The sequence below is a fragment of the Bacillus rossius genome, chromosome 1 (genome assembly GCF_032445375.1).
Source record: "Bacillus rossius redtenbacheri isolate Brsri chromosome 1, Brsri_v3, whole genome shotgun sequence".
Classification (NCBI taxonomy): Eukaryota; Metazoa; Arthropoda; class Insecta; order Phasmatodea; family Bacillidae; genus Bacillus; species Bacillus rossius.
In genome coordinates, this window is record NC_086330.1 from 267,258,434 (window position 1) to 267,286,288 (window position 27,855).

General features: G+C 33.1%; 1 protein-coding gene across 1 annotated transcript; it reads right to left on the reverse strand.

Annotated features, from left to right (window-relative positions):
- Positions 1 to 1,255: 1,255 nt before the first annotated feature.
- LOC134530068 (dynein light chain Tctex-type 5-B-like) lies at positions 1,256 to 27,855 on the reverse strand. The gene is made up of 3 exons (XM_063364623.1): positions 27,761 to 27,855; positions 16,502 to 16,698; positions 1,256 to 4,337 (listed from the first exon to the last, which is right to left on the reverse strand). The coding sequence occupies exons 2-3, from the start codon at positions 16,681 to 16,683 to the stop codon at positions 4,172 to 4,174; spliced, it is 348 nt and encodes a 115-aa protein (XP_063220693.1). The 5' UTR covers positions 16,684 to 16,698; positions 27,761 to 27,855; the 3' UTR covers positions 1,256 to 4,171.

Sequence of the window (27,855 nt, forward strand, 5' to 3'; positions counted from 1 at the left end):
AAAATTTATTGTTACAAATGTTTTATTTAATGCAGAAAGGTGTTTTTAATAATAAGATTCGTGAACTAATACAATAAATCTTAGTAGAAAAAACTCAGTTTGATGATTTTACCTTTTACAGAACAATATTTGCGTAAAAAGACGAATATCTCGAAAACAATGCACCATGAAAATATTTTCTGAGTAATTAGACTTTTTAATTTAAAAATAATAATATTTTTTTAAAAACAATAGGAAAATTATTTAAATGAATCTTCTTTGTTTCTGTTAGCAAATTAACTTCCAATTAAGTTAAAAGGGTTTAATTATTTTAATTGTTAATAACTGTTGTTAAAATTCTTGAAAAAATGTGATAGCTGATGGTCATTTTTCGAGCTCTTTCACAGGTGCAAATATGTATATTTGCTACAACAATCACTGGCCAGGAAGTTATGGTGAATTATGTATATTATTGAGTTCTTAGCTGTTGTAATTTTTAAGTAAATGATTTATTTAAATGTGTTATATTAAAATTTATCATTAATTAAGTTATATGTGATTTTATTCATCTGAAAATAAAAGTAAATATTTCTCCTTTAATTTACTTTACGTGGTTAGTAATCGTAGGTACTTTGTAAAAATTATAAAACTTTTTTTTTAAATTGTAGAACCTTGAATAAAATATGTTGTAAACAATTGCATCGAAAAAAATTTCCTTCAAATTTTTGTGCAGAAATTGCTATAGGTTTATTTTCACTTTAAAAAATTATATATAACATTATAAAAAAAGAAAATTTAAGTTTAATTATTTTAGCAAGAAATATTTTTTTTACGGAATATCTTATTTATGGCTGGCTACAAATTTATGCTAGTCTAAAGTATATTTCTAAATATCTTTTAAAGTGTATAACTTTAATTTTGCTAAATTTGAAATCTTAAAGTTTAAATATACAAGTAAAATATTAGATATGACGATCTTTACAAATATTCAAATTCAAATAATTATTTTTAATTAGTTTTGTTTTTTTGTAATTTATACTAAAGCTAATAAAAACTAAATTTAATAATTAGTAATGCAACATAATAATAATGCGTTCAATATTAAAATTTATGAATGAAAGGTATTATCAACGCCAGTGTTTCTAACACAATTTCTCTTTACGTATGTTCGAGGCTTCTCACTTTCTCACTCCTCATTTTCCTATTTAATATATCTGCTTTTTCATCAAAAACAATATAGTATAGATTAAAATTTTTGTTTATTTCAACCATTTAATTTTTTTTGTTCGTACAATATTGCACAGAGATATAGGATAGTTGTTTATACAAAAATAAAGTAGCATTACAAAAAAACACAAAATGAATATTTGTCTTACGTTTTCTGAAATAACCGCTGGCTCTGTACTGAGTGTAGCTGATAAGAAATCGCAATTCCTTCATGTCCAACAATTGATTATGTAAATAAATAAAAGATGCACTGAACACTTAATTTACAAAATCATATTCATCGGCAAAAGTACACCTAAGAAGTAATTTATTTGATCTTTAAAAGCAGTCTGATTGAGGATGATTTTTATCAATGTTAAGGAAGCCATATCTAAGTACAACTATGATAAAGAGCACAAATAATTTTAATAAGTTAATTTGACTTGACCATGTAGACATCAGGTTAGTGCTTGAAAAATAAAACATTTATTGTAATTAATACATTTAAAACCCAACGTCGACAGTGGCGGGTACAAAATTTATTTTCTTTGTGTTGTGAAAGAGGGAATGATTGTGAATAGAAAAAAAATTACAATTTGTATTTTCGAATAACTTACGTCGACAAGAATGTGTTTGGACTGTCACATTATCAGTCCCTACATGAGCCACGGCCTGTGTGTGTAGCTTGTTGTTTCCGGCTGCATCACCAAATACAATAAACTGCCTTCATCGAAATATCACTAACCCCCATTCCCCCTGCCCCTTGCGTCCGCCATTGAACGTCGATATTTCATACAAAATTCTGAAAATCCAACTAACGTTAAACAAACAATAAAGCACGGAATATGATCACCAATAGAGTCATTCAAGGTACATCAAATTCAAAGTTATGTAATGAAATATTTTCTCATTATATCAAGCATATCCTCAGTTAAATTCTACTGATTCTTTTATGTATTACATCATTATCCTTTTAATTATAACAAAACTGAGTTGCAAACTATGGTCATCTTAAAAAAAAAGTCTTTACTTTTATTCTGACAAAGCTTTATACATTGATAATTTTAGACAGGCCTATCATCTGACCTTAAACATGAAGTATTTAAAGTTTTCATCCTTCTTAAACTAAATTAAAAGTACTATATAAGAAAGCTAGGACAGTCAGAAAACACAGTTGAAAATCTATTTCCAGTATATTTTTAGTCAATTAGACGCATTATGGAATAGGAGAATTAGGAACATGCCAAATTGACGTATGTAGGCCTCCGTCTTCGTGGGCACACATACGGTGTGCAGAGCTTCAGAAGAAACCACAGAGTGGTGTTTGTTTACGAAAATAATTTAAGAAATCACTGAGGGCGGATGAGTAGCTCTGTTTCCGTATTTTGTTTCTAAACTGTATTTTTAGAAGACTGAAAATGACTAGGTGCGTGAAAGCGCTCAAGAGAATTGCATTATAAATTTATCTTCATTTCTACGCCATATAATGCTATGGTTACCGCTCAAATATTATAGTTGCCCTATGCACGACAAGAAGACTGCGCACCAGTTCAGAGCCTTGCACTTAGAGGCGAATACGCACTAGAAGCACCAGCTTGAGGTTGTATTGAGGTGTTACAAGCAACAGCACGAGCCAGTTCTGCATCAAAATGGCGTGCTTAGCACGGCTGCAGGTGAACAGCTGCGTTAAGTGCGGCTTCACCAGCCATGTTGTTGTTGCATATTTTTACCATCACTTTTTATCTTCGACATCTTCTTTTCGAATGTTCCCATATATAAACATTGTATAGCGTGTTCTGTATCAAAAATCTGTGGCACGATGTACTTATGGTATTTGTTATTTAATGTTTGTTTGAACGTCAGGCCAATATTCGTAATAACCACGAATTTATGAACTGTCAAGAGATGGCATACTGTGACGTAGTTAAAGTCAGTTTTTTTTTTTTTCATCGCTATATTGTCTCGCCCAAAATATATATCGGTAATGGTGCTTGGCCACGTCTGATAATGATTATTAAGTATTAATTAGAATCTTCGTCGTTAAGCACACTCACTTCTATAAAATACATCCATTTTTAAAACTGTTTGGCCACAAAGCAAACACTACTCTTCAGTCAATGTTTTGGGCGTCTAAGCAATATGGTGCAGACCAAACGGCATCGCCTGGTTACCACGTAACATACAGACGTGGCCATCCACTTGTTGGTCACTCGCTATGAGGCCATATTCTGGATTGTTACAGCTGGGTAACACAAACAAGAGTGCTTCTATAATCTCACTTTCTGAATAGTTCTTCATAAAACTCTGCAGTTACCAGAAAACTACATATTCAACATGGAGGATGAAGGTCGGGTTTGTAAACTACGAAAGGAACGCAAAGACGCAATAGCGCAACACACAACAAAATCACAGTCGTTTATAAGGCTCGCAAGTCGCAAGACTTCACCATCGTTTATAAGGCTCGCAAGTCGCAAGACTTCACCATATATCTTAAAATTGTATAAGAGTAAACGCCTATTAATAATAAAAGGATTATTTTGAAAATTCATTTTTTATGAATACACAATTTTTTAATAATTTAATTTAAAACAGTTATTTTCTTTCACTGTGTGAATTTTTTATAAGTGTAAACATGGTGTGTAGGAAAAATAATAACATTTAAAGCTTCTATGCACTTAACGTCTGCGTCTTGAAAAGTTTTCTGGAATGCTTATGTTTAAATATGGTCATCTTAATACAAGCCTAAACGCAAGAAATACGTGTGTAGTTTAAAAACCGGTTCTCTAAAAGGTAGTTGCTGGACATTGTTGCGTAGTTCATAAAGCAGCCGTGTGCACTTTTAGGCTGGGGAAGAGCTCCTGCAGCGTGCGCGCCGTGCGGAGAGGCCTGGAACTACTCCGAGCACACGCCCACAGCTCGCCGCGCGGAGGAGACAGTAACTACTCCAAGCACACACACACCACGCGCCGCGCGGAGGAGCCAGGAACTACTCCAAGTAGACGCCCACCACGCAGCCCACGGCGACGATGTGTGTGTTCTCGAAGTGGTGGACCACCAGCTTATCCCTCGCCACGTCCCACAGCCCGCGCATCACCGAGTGTACGCCCTGAAGGTTCTTCTGACAGATGGTCACGCAGCATACTATTTTGTACCTGCGACACGTCCAGCACAGAGTGCTCAAACACACAAACGCAACAGTCGAGGGAGAGAGATATTAAACGAATTACGCCGTGTTGGTATCAGCAGATTTTATGCTAAAACAATTTCTTTTTTGCTTAGTATTGAAATTTGATGTTTCTTGAGGAATAAATTTCACTTCAGTATATATATATATATATATATATACTATATATATATAGAGAAGAGAGAGAGAGGAGAGAGAAGGAGAGAGAGAGGAGAGAGAAGAGAGAGAGAGAAGAGAGAAGAGAGAGGAGAGAGAGAAGAGAGAGAGAGAGAAGAGAGAGAGAGAGAGAGAAGAGAGAGAGAGAGAGAAGAAAGAGAGAAGAGAGAAAGAGAAGAAGAGAGAAGAGAGAAGAGAGAAGAGAGAGAAGAGAGAGAGAGAGAAGAGAGAGAGAGGAGAGAGAAGAGAGAAAGAGAGAAGAGAGAAGAGAGAGGAGAGAAGAGAGAGAGAGAGAAAGAGAGAAGAGAGAAGAGAGAGAGAGAGAGAGAAGAAAGAGAGAGAGAAAGAGAGAAGAGAGAGAGAGAGAAAGAGAGAAGAGAGAGAGAGAGAAGAAAGAGAGAAGAGAGAGAGAGAGAGAAAGAGAGAAGAGAGAGAGAGAGAGAAAGAGAGAAGAGAGAGAGAGAGAGAAAGAGAGAAGAGAGAGAGAGAGAAGAGAGAAGAGAGAGAGAGAAGAGAGAGAGAGAAAGAGAGAAGAGAGAAGAGAGAAAGAGAGAAGAGAGAAGAGAGAAGAGAGAAGAGAGAAGAGAGAAGAGAGAGAAGAGAGAGAGAGAGAAGAGAGAGAGAGAGAGAGAAGAGAGAGAGAGAGAGAGAAGAGAGAGAGAGAGAGAGAGATAGAGAGAGAGAGAGAGAGGCATTGTATCTTCAGAGAACCTTGATTATCGTGACCCAAATTAACCGGGCATTCGGATAACCCGGATCTCAAATAAAAATGAACATTAATTTTGGGGGGTTATTCGTTAAATTGCACGTACCTATGTATATCAAATTGTAAATATATTTCATATTTTTCATTGATACTGTGTCGTTTATGTCATTACAAATAATTTCATTCATACATTTTTTAACAATTAATTATTAGTCTCAGTAATACTTGTACATTTGTTTTGTATAAATTACGAAATTTAGCTTAATTCTATAACTGAAATACATTTGAATTCGATTATCCGTGATTTTCGCTTCTAAGTGCTGACCTTCCCCCGATTTCCCCGGTTAATCAAGGTTCTACTGTATTTATATCAGAATAACAATTGTAATCTTTTAAAAAATATATGATTTTGTAGAAACAGCCACTTTTGTCTTGAAGCATTCCATTAAAAGGCATAATAAGTTTTAATGAAGCGAAACTTTGCAAATCAAACGATAGAAATTTATCAACAGCGACGTATTTAGATTCTTACCTCTCTCGAATTCACACATGCAGCACACCTTGTTTCAGATGTATTTCAGAAACATTAATAAAACACTGTTTCTGCAAATCTGCAATTTAGTGTTGCATTGGTTAAAATATGGTAGCCATCTTGGACTACTCAGTTCAAAACCCTAAGGCTGGGTCCACAATTTAAAGAAATAAGCGAGTGCATAGCAAGCCATCGGCACGAATTGTTCGAAGTTCGTTTACAATTGAAATCACAGTGTTAGTTTCGGCCAATGAAATTTCGCCATGTATCCGACATTTGTTGGCAGTGTTAGTTAAGTAACTATATTTATTAACTACGAAATGATTATCTCGTGACATCTGACCGCCAATTTGTGAGCACAGTTTTTCAACATATAAATTAATAAGGGCTTAATCAAATTTTTAGCTAACCTTTCTAGCCACGACACTTATTTTATTTACAATTTTTGTGACTCATAAATAATAGCATTTATTAATTTTTTTAAGCAGGAATTACACCTTAGCATTGTATTATCTCCATAATTTTTCGCTACAGTATAATTAATAAATATAAACTGTTCTCTAGTCCTGCCAAAATGGCTTCTTACTTTTTTATTGGTTGTAGCGCCATGCGTCCGAAACAGAAATAAAATATATTCGTTTCCCTTCTATGCGCACGACCTTCCTTAGTGCTATTGTGAATCAGTAGGGTCGGAAACATGGTGGTCAAAACTTGTGCGCACGACCTACAGTTGCTGCTACTGTTATTTTTTCAATTGAACACCCAGCTTAAAATTCATGTCACACCGTCAACTCTTTCTTTCTAAATATACTAGCTGCCCGACCCGGCTTCGCACGGCTATACTAATGGAAAAAAAATTAAGCCACATCTCCCATTTACAGTACCTAATGGTAAACTTAAAAAAAATTCAGTGAAAATTTATTACAAAGCTGTATAATGTACCGGAGAGAAAATGAATAGCACCGATAGTTTCCCGACTCGTGCACGCATCGTACAACCTTTGAATATATATACTGTATAGAAGTCGCCAGCCCAGGTTAAAATTTCTAATACGGTTTTGAGGTAGTTGGTTAATTCACCGCCGCAATCGCCACCATCTCTAGCAGTGGCGTAGCCAGAGGGGGGGCCAAGGGGGCCATGGCCCCCCCCCCCGAAAGTTAATTTTTTTTTTTAATATAAAGTTTGCATAAATAATTGTTATTTATTTTAAAATACTCTTACACTTATCTTATTCATACAAAATTTTACCTCAATTTTAATATTTTACAATGGTATTGAGGACAAAGAGAAGTAACATTTACTCGGTTCCAGTGCTTAGTCTTAGGAAAGATGGAATAACTTTGTACTTCATAGGAAGGAAGTTGTTGCCAGGTTACACGTAAAGTATAGATATGTGCGACAAAAAAGGAAAGGAAGTAATTTACTTTCGTATTTTAATAAAGTGCCGAAGCAAGACGGAAGTGGAGATGATATGACAATGACAGGTGTATCAATACAGGTAAGATTTATAACTGATAAGTTAATCACGAGTTGGAAGTTAATATTACAAAAATACTAAGTTTCCAGATAACATTTCTAAAATGCTTACCGTTTTTAAAATGGCCACGGAAACGGGTTTCAAAACGTTATGTCTCAATGTCATTACACCAATTGGAATAGTACCTAACGGACTGAGTCGAACATAAAATGCTATGGAAACGCGGATCGTATTGGGAAGGGATGGAAAGTAAATGAAATATGCATTTTTTTTTCCGGCTACAGTTGCCACGTAATCAGGAATAACAACACTTTTATCGCGTCAATTAAATTTACTTGCGGAATTTAATTCCATATGTGGCAGAATGAAAACAGCTGTTTGTTTTTATTTATTTGTTTATTTTATGTGAGCCAACATAAATTATATCACGCCAATAATCCAACACGCAAATATGTCATGCGAATCGAAGTCGCTTTTAATCGGACTGAAATTTTCCATGGGAATAGGTATTGTTCACAATCTAGATTCAATAACCAAAACGTTTTGGTACCTACATGGAAATAATCAATGTTTTTTATTGTTTCATCTAGAGATGGAGCCTTAGAGTCTTAAGCTGACCCAAAATAGCTACAGAAAAACAACATAAAATCAAGCCGGGCAAAAAAAAAAGATCCTATTTGAGCTTAAATCAATGCCATTTATACGAAGGAAAAAAATAGTTTCTCTTTCTTCATAATAATTACATTAATAGTTTTAGACGACAATAAATTTTTTAAAAGTTTCGAGTGTGTAAACAATTTATTCTAATTATTTATTTTTTTATTACATTATTTACTTTTTTGAAATCTGTGACTTGATTCAGTGGTTAAAAATTAACTTATTTGATATAACATTTTATAGCTCATGCATGTGAATGGAATGGGGGAAACTAATTTATATACATCATTAGTCACATGCATGTTATTTATATTAACTGCAGTTATTAATGGGGTACTTTGTAGATAAAAGGTGTACAATAACATTCTGCATTTAATTATTAGGTTCCCTGTGAGTTATTTGTTTATGTATTTTACGAAGTTACGTATGAAGTAGACAGTCAAAAAACATACCCTAAATATTTATAATAACATAAATACTTTGAATTTGTTTATTGTAACTTTGCAAATGCTTTGGTACCCATGCTCAACCAATTAATCGGACAATGCTACAGAAGTGTCTTTGTTCATTATTTTGTACAGGCTGCTGACGAAAATAAAACATCGCAGTGTTCAGGTCCTTCTTTGGAACACAGGCAATCTCTTGATGAGCAAAGCACATTTGAAATGGCGAGTTTAAAAATGCAAAATAAGCATGATATCGGGAGTTACATTGACAGACGCAATGGAAGCGAAGATGAAAAGGAAGCGGTTTTAAAAAACACGTGGACTCCAAATGCTGACTACAAATTCGAAAGTCAATTTAAGGGGAATAGAAAAAGGAATTTTCAGATTAATATAAGATATGTTGATCCAGAAGTCATTGAACTGCATGAAGATTTTCTGTCATTTGTTCCCGTGTATGATGTAAGTGGGGCTGGACTAGCAAATACTATAAAGAAAAAATTGGTTTCCCTTGGTTTGGATATGAACAGACTAAGAGGTCAGGGATACGATGGAGCATCAGCAATGAGAGGCGAATTCCGAGTGTCCAAGCTATTATAGCAGAAGAATACCCGAAGGCATTGTATACTCATTGTGCCTCGCATTGCCTTAACCTCAGCCTCGACGAGTGAGGTGTGCAATTTTTTTTAGAGCTTCTCATAGAACACATGTACTGAAAACCAAATTAAATTCTTCACTACTGAACCACACGGGCTTAATGAAGTACTGCGAAACACATTGGGTAGAAAGGCACGAAGCAGTTTCCCTTTTTGTAAATGCTCTGCTTCATGTGATTGAAGCTCTAGAACACATCACCGACGAAAACAAGGAAGGAAGTGCTAAAGCACAGATCCTTCACAAAAGTGGCTGTGACTTTAGCTTCATTATTAATCTTAAAGTTTCCGAGAAAATGCTTTCACTGACTTGTTCACTCTCCCAATGTCTACAGAGAAAATCCATATAGACCTGGGTACAGCTCTTAGCCAAGTTGAGTTAGTTGGCCTAAAATTAGCTGATATGCGCAGCAACAGCGATGAAGAATTAAAAAATATTTTCAAAGATTCTTTAGAGCTTGCAGATGTTCTTGGTGTGGTTCCAGCAATCCCAAGGTGTGTAGGCAGGCAGAAACATCGTGAAAACTACTCAGGAAATTCACCAAAGGAGTACTTCAGGAGGATGTCTTTCATTCCTTATATTAAAGAAATGAGTTCATCTCTCAGTGAAAGATTCTTATCTTATAAGAATATTATTATAGGATTGCAGTGCATCATACCAGTCAATGTTGTAAAATCTAGTTTCAGTGGTGTAGAGACAGCTTTTAATTTCTATGCTGATGACCTTACAAACACCAGTAAAGTCATGTTCAAAGGTGAGTGGGATTTATGGAAAATGAAATGGAAAAACTCCAAATATAAGCTACCGAAGGACGCAATCACTGCACTGAAGAAGTGCGAAGAAATGTTGTTTCCAAATTTACATATACTTCTGGAAATTCTGGCCTCTCTGCCTGTTACCACAGTATCAGTTGTTGAAAGAAGCTTTTCAACTCTGAAGAGACTGAAAACCTATCTCAGGAACAGCACTGGTGAAGACCGTCTAAATGGACTCGCACTAATATCCATACACCGCAGCATACCATTAAACGAAGATATATTCATTGAGAAATTCGCAAAGAAGAACAGAAGAATGCTGCTTGTTTAGATGGGTTAGTAGAAGAGTGGCCTTTAAAATGATTAAGAACGTGGTTATAAATTATTAATAGGAGTTTTAAATTTTTGTTTGGTGTTTTCAACTTTGAAATGATTTTTTGACAGTTTGTAGATAACTTTTTTTTAAGAAGTATTGAGTTTTCATAAAATAACTATGAACATATTCGAGTAAACATGTAAATTATAGAAGTTGTTCACTTTAGGTGTCTATACTGTATATACGTGTTTTCAGATTTAGGTCTTAATTTATTTCTTTAGTGCATCTTTTACTTTTTCAGATACCTAGTGTTTGATGTTTTAAAAGTTTAAATGGTTGTTATTGAAATGTTAGTATACACTTCTTAAGTTCCTAATGGCTGAGTTTTTTTAAGTATCATGAATGAATACGAGAAAATTAATAGATTATATTTGTTCGTGCAATGTGTTTATAGAGTATGTAGCTAATGTAATATTTGTATTTTGTGATCGATTAACCAAGGAAGCATTAGCTATTTTTTAATGTAGACTTTTATTTAATGTATGTTTGTTATTATAAGATTATAAATTTAGAAATTTTTACTTGAAATGCCAATATACTATGCTATTTTTTTAAAGCAGTCCCGAGTATACTTTCTAAAGATACAATAAAATAAAAAATGTATATTCAGTACAAACAGTGCAGCTAAAATAGTATGAGAGTATTGAGATCAATATATTGATTAAGATTTAAGAAAACATTAGCACTTGCTTAACATATATATTAGACTATTAGAGAAGTAAGTCACGTAATTATTGTCTACAGGCTAAGTTGAAGAAATTGTATTTTAGTTTTAGTGTTCCTGCTTGCAAGCCGTTTGTATAAGTACTTTGAAGGTCATTTAAATAATACTGAAATTTTTCACACGAAACTTTTTTTACAAATTTATTTTATTATATGCTAATTATATATTCTGTATTGTGGCATGCTAAACGCTTAAATAGCACCATTTTGCACCTTGAAATCCTAATTTTTCCGGGGCAGGATTCCCGGAACCCCCCCCCCCCCACCTTTTTTCTTTTGGAGGACTGGTGAATGACGAAATGTGGGCCCCCCCCGAACAGAAATCCTAGCTACGCTACTGATTCTCTAGGGCATCGACTTGTGGTGGTCCCTAGCGGACAAGTGTCCAACTCTTCAAACAGCCCTTCCCCCTCCCGTTGAACGACGTTGAGCTGCAGTGAATGATTGATGAGGGGTGCGGGGAATGACAGCGGGCGACAGCGCTGCGCTCTAACGTGTAAATAACAACAAAGACGATACAGGGCGTTACGGCAGCGCACTACAGCGGTGAAGTTCCCAAGCTGCTCATCATACGCTTCTGAAAAACGTAGAGTAAATCCTATCCACTCGCGACTTCTATACAGTATATATATTCAAAGGTACAACTGATGTACCCGTACTTCGCTACGGCAGTCTACAGGCAGATCACTCTTGCGCCGCTCATTATACATGCCCCTCCTTGTGGGTACGCCACTGCCGCGCGATGCCCGTTGCCATGGAGACGCAGAAGGCATGAACAATGCAAAATCCTGTTCTCATGCAGACAAAGTACCCACTGTTGCCTGGTTTTAACCACCCATGGGATCTAATTTTCGGAAAATGTCATCCTGCGTAACATAAGGAACATTACTGTGAAGTTTCAAGTCTGTAAAATATATATATACACTTGAAAAAAAGGGCAATAAAAAAACAAATTAAACACAGAGAGGAAAAAAAAAACAATAGTTTAGGTTTGCGATTTAAAGTGATAAAAAGTATTTAAATACTAATTGAACTCTTATGAAGGTACTGATTGCTTCGTTGTTAATATCACACGGGTGTTTTTTACTTGTATGGGAAAATTAAGAATGATAAGGCATCTAGTGCGTGGCAACAATGTTAATAGGCAATAGCGCCTGCGGCATTAACACACACTTCGTACGTGTACTGCATGTTGTATCTAACCCCCTCCAACGCATTTGATTCTAAATTGGACTTTTAGTAAGGATCCCTAATGTTATTGATAATATTATATAGCCTATATCCTTCCTCGATAAATGTACTATCCAACACTGAAAGAATTTTTCAAATCGGACAAGTGGTTCCTGAGATTAGCGCGTTCAAACAAACAAACTCTTCAGCTTTATAATATTAGTATAGATTTTACAGCAATGTTTGAGGGGTTGTATTAAGCCTTGTCACACTGTCAAATATTTGTCTGCAGTATACTTGACAATCGAGTTGGGAAGTATAGAACGGAAAAGGCTTCCGATTTTCGCCATCAAATATATTTGGATAGATAAACTCAGATATGTTTTAAATTATGTAATACTATCAAGGTTTATTTTTTGGTCCGAGCTATCTCAAAGTATAAATTTTTTCTCACAATTTTGAAATTAACTAATATATCACTGTGCTGGACGGAATTTCTAACTTTTTATTATGTTTGTGTGTTTATAAAATTTTTGAATATCAATATAATTAAATCACAATAATATTCATTATGTAATAAGATAAATTTTCAGAGATTTTTTGAAGTTATAGAAACATAATTTAATTTTTACGCATAAAATGTTTTCTAATACGACATTCATATTAATATAATATTAGTTATTTAACTTTTTGAACATATTTAATCGGCCATGTGCTCTTCGCCATTTTAAAGAATAGTTGAGACGGAAACGGGTATCATTTCCGTTTTCGCTAGGCACGATTTTGATTGGCCGATCGCATCCAACATCCAGCTTATTTGTTATTTCAGAACTTAGGGATCGTCCATTAATCACGTGAGGCTCGAAAAGGGGGGGGGGGGGGAAATCACGAAATATCACAAGGGGGGAGGGGGGGTGTAGAGAGATATCACGTGTATTTTTTTTTTCGCCCGATTTCTACTAAACCGAAAAGCGATGCGTGACCTTGACTCGCCGTAGCCAGGCAACAATATCCCCGCCCGCCGCAACATGAACCACCCGGCTCGGCTTGCCAGTCGCTAGTAAGAATGTGATTTTGGCGCCGAATACATGCGTAAATCACATATAAGCCTTTCCTTTATTATTTTTATGCCAGTGAGAATAAACCTGCAACCTAAATGTGTGTCTGGACATTTTTATCACTGTGCTTAATTTTCCAGAATTAAATTAGATTATACCTATATTTAAAGATAATATTCCAAAATTTTTAAAAATATTTTGCCCAAAAAAATACACGTGATTTATTGGGGGGGGGGGGGGCTGTCTGAAACCTCACCACAAATCACTAGGGGGGAGGGGGGGTTAAAAATTTGCTAAAAAAACATCAGGTGATTAATGGACGACCCCTTATCCTATATGCAAAATATTTTATGGAAACTCAAGTCAAACAAACATGGCTGCGCTACTGACGTTTTTCGGTGACGTCACAACCCTCCAAATTTATTTGACATAACATATTGGAAGGGGTTGGAAGCGAAAATTTGACAATTTGACAGGGCCTTTAGGCGAGATATGGCTACTAAATTCTTCCATGAAGTGAATTTGAGGAGAGAAACTGCAAACTTTTTTTAAATATTGTCAAACTATCCAATTTTATTACTGTATTAAGCTAGCTCAAACATTTCAATGTTAACCTTTAGTTGTAATATTCCATTAAATTGCTGGATAAAAAAATTCAAAATGTTATGGTTTTCATTCAGTATGTAACATTGAACAACATAATCATTATTTAGATCACAAAAATACTCATTGCTTACCTAGTTAATTTTATTTTCTGTTATTTTTAATAATTTTAAATACATTATTTGCTTCTCCAGGGAATAAAATAATCGTACAAATAAATAATTCTACCTTTCATAGCACCTTTTATTTCCATGTACATTTCGTCATTTGAAAGACTTTGAGATGGAAATGTCCACCATTTCCGCTTTCACTAGGGCACGATTCTGATTAAATGATTCACTGAAATATCAATATATATATATGTGTGTGTGTTTGTGTGTGTGTATATATATACCAACTTCACTATATATATATATATATATATATATATATATATATATATATATAGTGAAGTTGGTTATATTTTCTACTTCTGTATTTTTTTTATTTAGCACTCATGAAATTTAAAAATATTTTGTGCATTTAAGAAATTTCTCAGTACTTTTTAATGGTAAGCAATTAAGCTGTTTGATAAACGATGTGCAATTACTTTTTCAAAATAAAGCGTCATAATTTTAGTGTTTGCTTGTTGGCAGTGTAGTCCTATTTACTGTTCATATTATCTTTTAAATGTCAAATATGCCTTCTGTGAATAAAATGCTATACCATGACCGTGACTTTTTCTCTTCTTTTTCATTGAACATATCAACTATTTTTCTTAGTAAATTATCATTTCTTATACTCGTGAATTTTACACACTTGTTGCTAATAAGGCCTCCACACACGATCAGTCCGAACTGTTAGTTTCGACTGAACAGTCGTAACTGTCGTGCATGTGCAAGGGCGGTGGACTGTTCAGTCGGAACTGATGGACTGTGGGCACGAGAGCCCTCAGTCCGAACTGCCGTGTGTGGGAACAGCGTCTCGCCAGTCCAAACTGTCAGTCCAAACAATCAGTCCATCAGCTGAGAGTCGTGGCAGAGATCTTTGTTTACACTCTTTGGTTTCTTTACTATGTTTATACTTTTTTCTAATTAAAAGTGCATCTGCAACATCTGAAATTCCTGCCATATTCTGCGATGAAACGATACATCCAACAGCAACAGCAACCACAAGTCTGATCATGTGTGGGGAAGGCTTCAGTTCAATCCAAACTGTTAGTTCGCGCTGAACAGTATCTGCGAACTGGTAGCTTGACCGATTGTGTGTCGACGCCTTTAGTTTGTTGACTTATTCTCCACACGTTGGTAACGTGATAACAAGTTTTACTTTTTGCTAAATCTATTTGTCTTTCAAAGATTACCAGCGATTCTAACTGCAGTTATAGGGATCTGGTCTATTTGATAACGAATTATTGTGTAATAATGTTTTACTGTTCACCACTATATGTTAAAAAAAAATTATTGTATTCATTCTAAATTTGTAACTTTACTAAGATCCCTCAGTCTTATCTGACTCCTTTGTCTCTCGGGGTAACTCTCAAGAACTTTTAAATCCTGTAGGCAGCTAACAAATAGGGCTTAACTGTATATTTTTTTCACTGTTATTCATAGTATTTGCATTATTATGTGAGTAGGCTATAGAACTTATTTTAACATATTTAATTCGTATTTTGAACATTTAAGTTAATTGTAGGATGTATAAATGTCTGAGCAACTATTATTTTCAGCTAGTCTGTAAGTGAAGATGTTCAATTTATAAACTAAAATAACATATTATACTATACTGAGTAAGTCTCAATTCGACCAATAAACTCGCCTGCAGGTTCGTCACGACATAATAAGTTGAAACATAATACGACTTACGGACTAAAGTGATTCCCAACGCGAGTATACATATTTGGAGCTGAACAACATTTGTATTGTAAGTAATAAAGTATTTAAGATATAACACTGTGTGTCTAGAATATGTTTAATTGAATTAAGTTCTTCAACCACCGCGAATTTTGTGTCTGTAGCAAAATTATTTCATTCAAATAATTGGGAGCAGTAACACACCACAAATATGTGTTAAAATTAATATGTTAACCCCAGTTATTTTAATGAAATAATTTTGCGACAAAATTTGCGGCAGTTATAGAACTTCACAGTTATATCACAGTCACTTATCTCGCACTACACAGCATTACAGCTACATTTAAGAAGTGTAACATTAACATACTTATTAATTTATAAGTTTCTGCAACATAGCACGATGATAAAGTTAACTTAGTGGTATATTTATAGTTTTCTTAAACATTACACAAAAGTAACATTAACTTAGTGTTATACTGTAACGTTTTTGCAACATTACAGAAATGTAACGGTAACTTAGTGTTACATTTATAGTTTTCTACAACATTATAGAAATGTAACATTAACTTAATGTTGCATTTATAGTTTTCTGCAACATTAAAGAAATGTAGCATTTACTTAGTGTTATATTGTTATGTTTCTGCAAACATTACAGAACGGTAACATTAACTTAGTGTTATATTGTAACATTAACTTTGTGTTACATTTATAGTTTTCTGCAACATTAAAGAAATGTGACGTTAACTTAGTGTTATATGGTAACGTTTCTGCAACATTACAGAAATGTAACGGTAACTTAGTGTTACATTTATAGTTTTCTACAACATTATAGAAATGTAACATTAACTTAATGTTGCATTTATAGTTTTCTGCAACATTAAAGAAATGTAACATTCACTTAGTGTTTTATTGTAAGGTTTTTGCAAAATGACATATAGGTAACGTTAACGCGCACATAACTGTATATAGCCATGCGGCTGTGTGCCTCACCTGTCGAACAGGAGCTCCTTGACCCTGCTGCGTATCTCGGCACTGAGGGCGGTGGCGAGGTCGCCGCAGGAGTCGGGGTCGTACCTGGCCTCCCCCAGCCCCTGGTCCAGCACCTCCTTCAGCACCGCCGCCACGCGGTCCGGCACGAGCGGTATCTTCGGCTCCAGGCGGTACGTGTTCATCAGCCGGGACGTGAACTGTGCGCCGACAACCACTCACTCACTGCCAACACTAGCATCCAACTGTTCACGCATCTTCTGTGCATGATGCCAGCATTGGTGCGATTTGTCAATGTAATTGCCAGCATCGTGAAAAGTAATCAATTACTCCAACAGATGCATACTTTCCTTTAAATCATTTTACACAAAGTTGCATTTTAAAGCAGGTTGTATTTTAATTTACTAGGAACGAAATATCGTACGACACACACAAACTTGAACGAAACTTTATCACCGTAGCAATGTGATGTTTGTGTCCTACTTTATAAGCATATTTGATATAACCATGAAAAAATAAGCTGTTCATTAATTAAACATTTTTTTAATGCCTTACTTGCGCGGGAGGCCTAGCTAAGCATTAGACTCTCATAGCATATATTTTGATATGATTATGCTATGATATAATTATGATAGGATCTATTCTGTCTTACAACAGAGTACATATTGGCATAGGTAAATATCACCAGACGCCTATTCTGTGAGGATACGGGGTGAATTCCCAGTACGACCATCATTATTTAAGTTTTCCACGCATTTATGAAATCACTCCATGAAGATGCTTACACGGTTCTTTACAAAAGACCACGGTTGACACCCTTTCCCACATCCCTTTATTTTTTGTTGTTGTTGTATATATTCGTACCTAATGGACTCTTTAATGACAAAATGTAAAGTTATTCTAAGGGAAGAAAAAACTTATGACGGTAATAGAAAATTTTGAATGTTTCAAATGCGCTGCCACTGTTAAATAATCATGGGGAACAGAATTATTTATGTGTAATCAGCATTATCATTATCACTGTAAGCTAGTTTATTTCTTAACAAAACCACAGAGAAAATAAAAACATTTAGGAAATGAAATCGAATATTATTCTTCGAGAAATATAATCTTAAAAACCACAATTTGATTCTCTCTGGAAAAAAAATTAAGTTTCTTAGTTGTATCATTAAATCTCAAAGAAATAATGACATCATGTTTTTCAAATAATTATTAATTATTAAAACTTGTAAATAAACTAAATTATAAAAGTTAAATATATCATATGAATTTATATTGGTGAATTTTTAAAATATAAATTATATTTTAAGAGAAGATTGTAAAAATTTCAAAAAGAAGAATTAATCTTATAAAATAAAATAATGTCATACTTTAATATGCACACACTTAATATACTTAACATATACTAGATTAAAATTTAAAAAATTTTTAAAGTTACTAAAACTATTAATATATCTATAGTTATACTTATGTTTGTAACTAAAAATATTATATTTGCCATAAATTAAATATTTGTAACTATAAAATTTGCTTTATATATTAGAATAATAATACTTCATCTATAATTTTTCAATAGCTTTCATGTTTCCAGACGCATTTTCGTTTTATATGTTTTATAATTTTTTTTCAGTAAAGTTCTTCTACGAATATTTGTCAATATTTATTTGTTGGAGTAAGAATAGTTTTGAAAATCATTCATAATTGTTATTGATATTCCAAGATTAACATTTGCACAACCAGTTACTGAAAGTTATTTCAATATTGGAAAGTGTGTGAGTTAATCACATGTACCTCCATCTCTATTTGATTAAGTGGAAATTATTACACTTCATATAAGGGGAAACTTAAAAATGCTTAACTCATTAGTTATAATGCAACGTAACCCTTTTCTTGAATAAAAATTAAAATTCATATAACAAAATTATTAAACCATAGAAAGCCTTAAACTTTAAAATCTTTATATATATATTTCTTGTGTGCGTGTGTATGTCACTGAACTCCTCATAGACGGCTGGACCGATTTTGATGAAATTTTGTGTGTGAGTTCACGGGGATTCGAGGATGGTTTAGATTCACAATTGGATATTTTATCTCGATTCTGAGTTAAGAAAAACTAAAAAAAACACGCTTTAAAAGCAAAAAATTGCAACGCATTATTAGAAGCCATTAAGTTTTGCTATTGTAAGGAACTAAGTAGAGAGTACGAAAAAAATAAAGATCCTGACAGTTTATAGTGTCGCCATATTTGTTTCAATTTTCAATACCCTTTTTGTATATTACAATTTAAATTGCAGAAAAAAAATCATGTTTCATAGCCACACAAATAGTGAGGATGGTTTAGATTCACAATTGGATATTTTATCTCGATTCTGAGTTAAGAAAAACTAAAAAAACACTCTTTAAAAGCAAAAATTGCAACGCATTATTAGAAGCCATTAAGTTTTGCTATTGTAAGGAACTAAGTAGAGAGTAAGAAAAAAATAAAGATCCTGACAGTTTATAGTGTCGCCATATTTGTTTCTATTTTCAATACCGTTTTTGTATATTACAATTTCAATTGCAGAAAAAAATCATGTTTCATAGCCACACAAATAGTGAGTGTGTGTCATTTCTCTATAAAATTATTTGTGTAGTTTATTGATTCCATAACGAATTTTTTCAATCATTTTTAATAAAAATTATTCATTTTTTAAATTAAAAAACTATTTAAAATAAAACTATAAAAATATTTGAAAAAAATTCTATTAAATATTATTTACTTTGGAAAAAATTATTCATTTTAAAAGTTATCAAGCAAAAAAATAATTTTTTATCAAATTTACACGTGAGTTTTATAACAACCAACCTAACCTAAAAATTATTTGGTAGCTTATTGACTTCATAACATATTTTTCAATTGTTTTTAATAAAAATTAGAATTTTATAACGTGAGTTTTATAACAACCAACCATTTTTCAATTGTTTTCAATAAAAATTAGAAAATGTTTATTTAACTAATTTTTCATTTATAAGTAGTTGTTAATTTTGGAATGTTTTACAATTGATCCGGTAGACTGCGCTACCATCCCAGCATCAAATATTAAATATTATTCTATTTTAATTTCAGTTTGTCCCGACAGTTGGTGCTGCGATCAAATTGAGAAAAATATTTGAAATTTTGTGTTATTATTGTGTTCGCTTAAAGTCGTGTGCTAATTAAAATATTAACTATGAATATAAATTGATGTTTGAAGAGTTTTGAAGTGTTCCTAAAAAACGATACTTTTTGCGAATTTAGGGTGGAATTGAAGTAAGTATATATTTTGTATAAATTTTTTGTCAAATTAACACGTGAGATTTATAATAACCAACCTAACCTAAAAATTATTTGGTAGCTTATTGACTTCATAACATATTTTTCAATTGTTTTTAATAAAAATAAGAATTTTATAACGTGAGTTTTATAACAACCAACATAACCTAATAATTATTTGGTAGCTTATTGACTTCATAACATATTTTTCAATTGTTTTTAATAAAAATTAGAATTTTATAACGTGAGTTTTATAACAACCAACCTAACCTAAAAATTTATTTGTGTAGCTCATTAATTTCATAATAAATGTTTTAAATTGTTTTTTTATTCGTGTTTTAAATAAAAATAATTATTAAAAAATTATAAAAAAATTCTATTAAAAATTACATACTTTAAATCGTTTTCGGTGATAATTAAAAATTTTATTTTCAATAAATAACTCATATTCGTTGTGGATTACTTGAGTTTATTTCGTATACATTTGTTAACAACAAACCTAACCTAAAAATTATTTGTGTAGTTTATTGACTTCATAACATATTTTTTCAATTGTTTTTAATAAAAATTAGAATTTTATAACGTAAGTTTTATAACAACCAACCTAACCTAAAAATTTATTTGTGTAGCTCTATAATTTCATAATAATTTTTTTAAATTGTTTTTTTTTTTTTTCGTGTTTTAAATAAAAATAAGTATTAAAAAATTAGAAAAAAATTATATTAAAAATAACATACTTTAAATCGTTTTCGGTGATAATTATAAATTTTATTTTCAATAAATAACTCATATTCGTTGTGGATTACTTGAGTTTATTTCGTATAAATTTGTTAACAACCACCCTAATATTAAAATTATTTGTGTAGTTTATTGATTCCATAACGAATTTTTTCAATCATTTTTAATAAAAATTATTCATTTTTTAAATAAAAAAAACTATTTAAAAAAAACTATAAAAAAAATTGAAAAAATTTTTATTAAAAATTATTTGCTTTGGAAAAAATTATTCATTTTAAAAGTTATCAAGCAAAAAAATAACGTTTTTTATCTTAAATTTGTTACAATAAATTTTTTTTGTTAATTAATTAAAATTTCATTCTCAATAAAAAAAAAACTCACATTCGTTTCGTATTATTTTACAGTTTTTTTTTCTTTTTTTTTTTTCAGAAAAATGCCACGTCTTCGAGGAAGAGCCAGAAATATTGGTCGACGTACTCCGAACGCGCAATTGGTCCATGATCGTCGAATAAATAGAACAGATGAAGAACACTCGGCGGATAATGCAAATCTGAGAGATCAAGTTGCATCTACACGTGCGAATGAAAATTCAGTACAACGCACTCGACGTCTTCGTGCTAATGCAGTAAGACAACGAGAGGCACGTCAACAAGCGACGGATGCACATAGAGAACGTAACCAACGCCGGATGCAAAATGATCGAGCATTGACAAGAGCATCACTGAATCGCCTTGCGTTTGAATATGATCCTGAAATCAACTATTCGTCACATGCATTAATCTCGATTTGTTAGTATGGACAAAAAGTGTCAACATTGTCATGCTTTCAAGTACAAAGATGAATCAGCTGGTTTATGTTACGCATCTGGAAAAATTTCACTGCCATCGCTAAATCCACCGCCGGAACCTTTAAAAACACTTTTAGCTGGCACCACATCTCAATCGAAATTGTTTTTGCGAAAAATTCGTAAATTCAATTCATGCTTCCAAATGACATCATTTGGAGCAACAAAAATTGTTCATAATGAAGATGGTCGTAATTTCGAATCTACATTCAAAATTCAAGGTCAAGTGTACCACCAAATTGGTTCATTGCTCCCAATGCCTGATGCCGATCCAAAATTTTTACAAATTTATTTTATGGGCAATGAGGAGTAACAATCACACACACGCTGCGCTTACAACTATATAGAGCAGATGGAGGAACGAGAAATTGTGGACATTTTGGAAACGTTTTTGCAAAACCATAACCAGTTGTTGCAATTGTTCAAGACTTTTTCTAGCAGACTGCAAAACGACAACTACGCCATTATTATTAAAGCAGACAAAGTGCCCTACGGAGAGCACGCAGGCACATATAATGTTCCAACTATTAATGAAGTTGCAGTTGTTATGGCTGGTGACCCATGTGAACGTCGGGACATTTGCATTCAACGCAGAGATAATACGATGCAAATAATTCAAGACAATCATCGTTCTTACGATGCATTGCAGTATCCATTGATATTTTGGGAAGGAGAAGATGGACACCATTTAAGTATTAAACAAAGGAATCCAACTACAGGTACAACTTATAGACTATCTTACAGATTTTATTTTTTTTAAATAATTTCTGTATCTCTCATATATATATTTATTTGCAGGTGAAGAACTGATCAAGAAAGTTAGTGCTATGAACTTCTACGCATATCGATTGATGATTCGTGCTAATGAAGACAATACCATTCTCCGATGCAGACAGCTATTTCATCAGTATATTGTCGATATGTACGTAAAAATCGAAAGTGAGAGATTACGATATATAAAATTTAATCAAACAAAACTTCGTGCTGAGGAGTACATTCATTTGCGTGACGCCGTTATTGGTAACGTAGATGCATCTAATGACATCAACAACATCGGTTGCGCATATATTCTCCCATCATCATACATTGGTAGTCCGCGTCATATGCAAGAGTATATTCAAGACGCCATGACTTACGTACGTGCATATGGCCGACCAGATCTTTTTATCACATTTACGTGTAATCCAAACTGGGATGAAATTCAAAGTTTGTTGTTGCCAGGTCAAACATCGATGCATCGCCATGATATCACTGCACGTGTTTTTAAACAAAAATTAAAATCTTTGATGAATTTGATTACACATCACTCGGTATTTGGTGAAACACATTGTTGGCTTTACTCTGTTGAATGGCAAAAACGAGGTTTACTTCATGCGCATATTTTGATTTGGTTGGTGGATAAAGTACGCCGAGAAGAAATCGACAAAATTATTTCAGCCGAAATTCCAGATCCGAATGTTGATCAAGAATTGTTTGACATTGTAACTACTAATATGATCCATGGTCCATGTGGTACTCTAAACATGATGTCACCATGTATGGACAATGGAAAATGTACGAAACGTTTTCCAAAACCATGCCAATCTGATACTATCACCAATATTGACGGTTATCCATCTTACCGGCGTAGAGACGTAGACAATGGCGGTCAATCATATGAATTGCGTCTATCAAACGGTGTGATAGTAGATATTGATAATCGCTGGGTAGTTCCATATTCACCATTGCTGTGCAAAACCTATAAAGCGCACATAAACGTTGAACTATGCAGTTCAGTGAAATCTATAAAATACATTTGTAAGTATGTTCACAAGGGCAGTGATAAAGCTGTATTCGCTGTTCAAAATGTAAATGACAATGACGAAATTACACGTTATCAAATGGGTCGATACATAAGCAGTAACGAAGCTATTTGGCGCATTTTTACGTTTCCTATACATGAAAGGGATCCTGCTGTTATACATTTGGCTGTGCATCTTGAAAACGGACAGCGTGTTTACTTTACAGAACAGACTGCACTACAACAAGCTTTAACGGCTCCAAAAACAACTCTTACTGAATTTTTCAACCTTTGTTGCCGACAAGATGTTGTTGGTCAATTCGCAAGGACATTAATGTATACTGATGTTCCTAAATTTTTTGCGTGGAATAAACAATCAAAAAATTGGGAACCACGGAAACGAGGCATTCCAGTCCCAGGATTCACCGACATATTTATGACAAATACTTTAGGTCGAATATATACAGTTCATCCTAAGCAACGCGAATGTTTTTTTTTTGCGTTTGTTATTGGTTAACGTTCCTGGACCAACATCTTTCCGATATTTGCGAAAAGTCAATGGTACTTTATACGACACTTTCTTTGATGCGTGTCGTGAGTTACATTTATTGGAGGATGATAACCATTGGGATCTCACACTTGCAGATGCAGCACTGAGCTCATCTCCACAACAAATTCGTCAATTATTTTCAATAAGATTGACAATGTGTTTTCCGTCTGAAGCATCTGCTTTGTGGGACAAATATAAAGACTCAATGAGTGAGGATATTTTACATCGGATTAGAAATTACTAATCAAAATCAAAATATCGAATTCTCCGCAGAAATATATAATGAGTCATTAATAATTATTGAGCATATTTGTATTCTTATTTCGAATATGCCGCTCATCCATTTCGGCATGCCAGCGCCGAACCGCCCAGCAGTAGATACCATCAACAGCGATGTTAACGGGAACACCACTTCGATAGAACTTCTTTGGCTACTTTTGTTGCCAATAATGAACAATTGCTCACTGCTGAGCAACGAAATGTATATGATAAAATTAATGTATCAATTGCAGCGCAACAAGGTGGATTCTTTTTTTTGGATGCACCAGGTGGTACTGGTAAAACATTCCTCATTTCATTGATACTTGCACGCATCCGATCACAAAATAATATTGCATTAGCTATTGCTTCATCAGGAATCGCAGCAACGTTACTTGATGGTGGATGGACGGCGCATTCAGCGCTTAAATTACCTTTGAGTGTTCACACAAATCCCGAAGCAATGTGTAACATAAAGAAGCATTCAGGCATGGTTCAAGTTTTGAGAAAATGCAAAATTATTATCTGGGATGAATGTACCATGGCCCACAAGCATTCGCATGAAGCTCTCGACAGGTCCCTGAAAGATATCAAGGATAATACTAGGCTTTTCGGTGGTGCTCTATTGTTGCTGTCTGGTGATTTCAGACAAACATTACCAGTCATTCCACGCGCGACATATGCAGACGAAATAAACGCATGTTTAAAAGAATCTTATCTATGGCGAAGTGTCAGGAAATTATGCCTTACTATTAATATGCGCGTTCAACTTCAAAATGATCCATTAGCGTCAAGATTCTCTGAACAATTGTTGGATATTGGCAATGGTAAAATTGAATTGTATGAAGATACACAATATATTCGACTTCCAGAGAAATTTTGCAACATGGTGGCTACCAAAGATTAGTTAATAAACAGTATCTTTCCAGATTTGAGAAATAATTGTACTAATCATGGATGGCTACGAGAGCAAGCAATTTTAGCTGCGAAAAATTTAGATGTTGATGCCATCAATTTCAAAATACAGCAATTACTGCCTGGTAATGAAACTACATTTAAATCGATCGAAACTGTTGTTGATCCTGATGAAGTTGTTAACTATCCAGTAGAATTTTTAAATTCATTAGATTTACTTGGAATGCCACCACATAATTTGCGACTGAAGGTTGGTTTACCTATAATTTTGCTTCGAAATTTGAATGCTCCAAAATTATGTAATGGGACGCGATTAGTTATAAAAAAAATCATGGGCAACATTCTTGAAGCTACTATTTTGAGTGGAAAATTTCAAGGTGAGTTTGTACTTCTACCACGGATCCCAATGATTCCTTCAGATTCGCTTATACCATTCAAACGTTTACAATTTCCAATCCGCTTGGCATATGCTATGACTATAAATAAGTCACAAGGCCAAACCATGACAATTTGTGGCTTCGATTTAGAAAATCCGTGTTTTTCTCACGGTCAATTATATGTTGCGTGTTCCAGAGTTGGAAAACCATCGAATTTGTTTGTTTATACACCTCAAGGATTAACTAAAAATATTGTACATCCAATAGCATTAAGATAAATTAAGTTTTTGTAAATTAATAAATAAATGTTATAAAAGTTTCATTATAAGATTGTTTATCTTTACTTAAAACAAGTTAAAGTTTGTATTTACGATGCTGTTATTGCCACACTCCACGGATAATATCCCAACCTGTAATCAGTCATTTCATTCACTTAAAATTTTCGGTGACGCCTAGAAATATCCGTGTCAATAATCATAGACAGTGGCTGCTATTATCCAGTCTACAAATTTCATCCGTTGAGTGTGGTAATAGATGCATCTTTTTAGTTAACACAGCTTCTACATTTCACTTCACTCATACTGTATATGCATACTTACACACACAGTATATACTCACATGCTACCGATCGGTCGAATTTGAATAAGTGTACATGTAATGAAGTTAGATATTAAAATAACTCTTGAATAATAATTTTCATCAAAACAGTCCAGATTGTTACAGCTTATTGAAGAATGTTTGAAATTTTCGAATTAACGACGTGTGTACAGGACAACGTCTGTCGGGTCTGCTAGTATATATATATAAATAGTTTCTTTCTAATGTCAATTTGATTTGATTAGAAAAAGAAGATTTAATGAAAGTGTTTTCTAAAATGTGTCACAAAAAAAAATAAAAATTATTTTGAAAAAATTTCTTTTACATAATTTTTCTTGGTTTAGATTAATATTATAGTGGTTGACTTAATGTTATACAAATGATGAAATAAAAATATCAAAGAACACATTTTTGTTTCCCACGTGTATTTTGAATTTCCAATCGTAATTTATGAGTCATCTACAGATTGGGAAATTAAACTGAAATTTTTGGTATTCATTAATGGTTAGTTAAAATTATTATGTTAAAAAGAGGAGAATGTTTCATAAATGAAAATAAAATATTCAGACATCTTTTCATGGGTTTTAATATGCCTTATAATTATACTTTGTTCCTTTTCGCCTGAAATAAAATATATGAAATGAAATACTTAAAATTCAGTTTTGAAAAATACACAAGAAAAATTTTGCAAAATAAGACTCATATCCATATCAGATAGATTTACTTAAAGAGAGCTCATAACTTACTATTGGAACTTCAAAATACACGTGAGTAACAAAAGTTTCCATTTTTATTTTTACTTCACCATTGATGTACAGTCAAATCAAACACAATCGTATTCTAAGTAAAGAAAAAATACTAAACAAACATACATACTATATAATTTGTACATGTTTAATTACATTTGTGAAACCCATAATTTGGAGCATTATTGTATAAAAATATTAATGATATTTTATTTTTAATTTAATCAAATACGTTTAATATAATATATGCTTAATTTTATTCTAATTTTTTTTAAATAAAGTATGTTAACAAACAGCAATGCATTAATGGGCTAAGTACAAAGTTTAATGTAATATATAATGTAATTTGATGTAATATATACAGAAAAATCATGAAATATTACTTAGTTTTTTATATAGAGAAAACATATTTAAGGTTGAAATTTTTATAATGATTTTATACAAATATATTTTAACAATAGTTTTCACTTTGGTACAGTAATAAACATTTTATAACATAACTATTTGAAAATGTAAAATGTAACTTTATCTTTTTAAAACGTAATATTATTTTCTTGATGGCCATTTTTCAATTTTCGATTGAAAATACCCATATTGATGGAAAAACAAAATTTTCGAGAAAAATATACAAGATGTATTTGAAAATTTACCAGGGCATTAATATGCAATATCTTGTTCGCAGAGGACGTAAAAATTTTAAGAGCAGGAAAACATCAGTGAAATCAACAGAGCATATTATAATTTCTTATTTTAATTTTTTTAATAACTATTTAAATCAAATATATATTTTTATCAATAAAATCTGATAATAAAGTGTCTTTCAAGTATATAACACACCAAAAATAATTATGTAGATTCTTTCATTAAAAAATCTCACATTACCTTCAACACTAAATCGTTTGTGTGCGACGACATAACTGCTGTTACTTTGTTCCTCAGATTGGACCCAAACTAAACTATTCCCGTTCCGCAAGGCAGAGGTTGCACGGGGAATGATCAATATCATAGCATGTCTGAAAACTATTTAAAGTAAAGGATGAAAGTTTATTGTGTACTGAGGTCAATCGTCGAAAGTTGAGGGGAGTTTTTTTTTTGTCGTAGTACAAAAATAAAGGCCTCCTGAGTTCGTGTGGTCGGTACGCGACGCTGTGCGAGGCTTACTCACCGGGAGGTCGCAGTAAAGGGGTTCAACTCGGCGTGGCCCGATCACGACACACGGGACTGCAGGTGGACTCCCCTGGCGCGCGGCATCGCGCCTCT

Coding starts and splice junctions, on each gene's coding strand:
- LOC134530068 (XM_063364623.1), bottom strand. CDS start 16,683: ATGAACACGTACCGCCTGGAGCCGAAGATACCGCTCGTGCCGGACCGC. Junction 4,338..16,501: donor AAGGAGCTCCTGTTCGACAG/GTGAGGCACACA, acceptor GACGTGTCGCAG/GTACAAAATAGTATGCTGCG.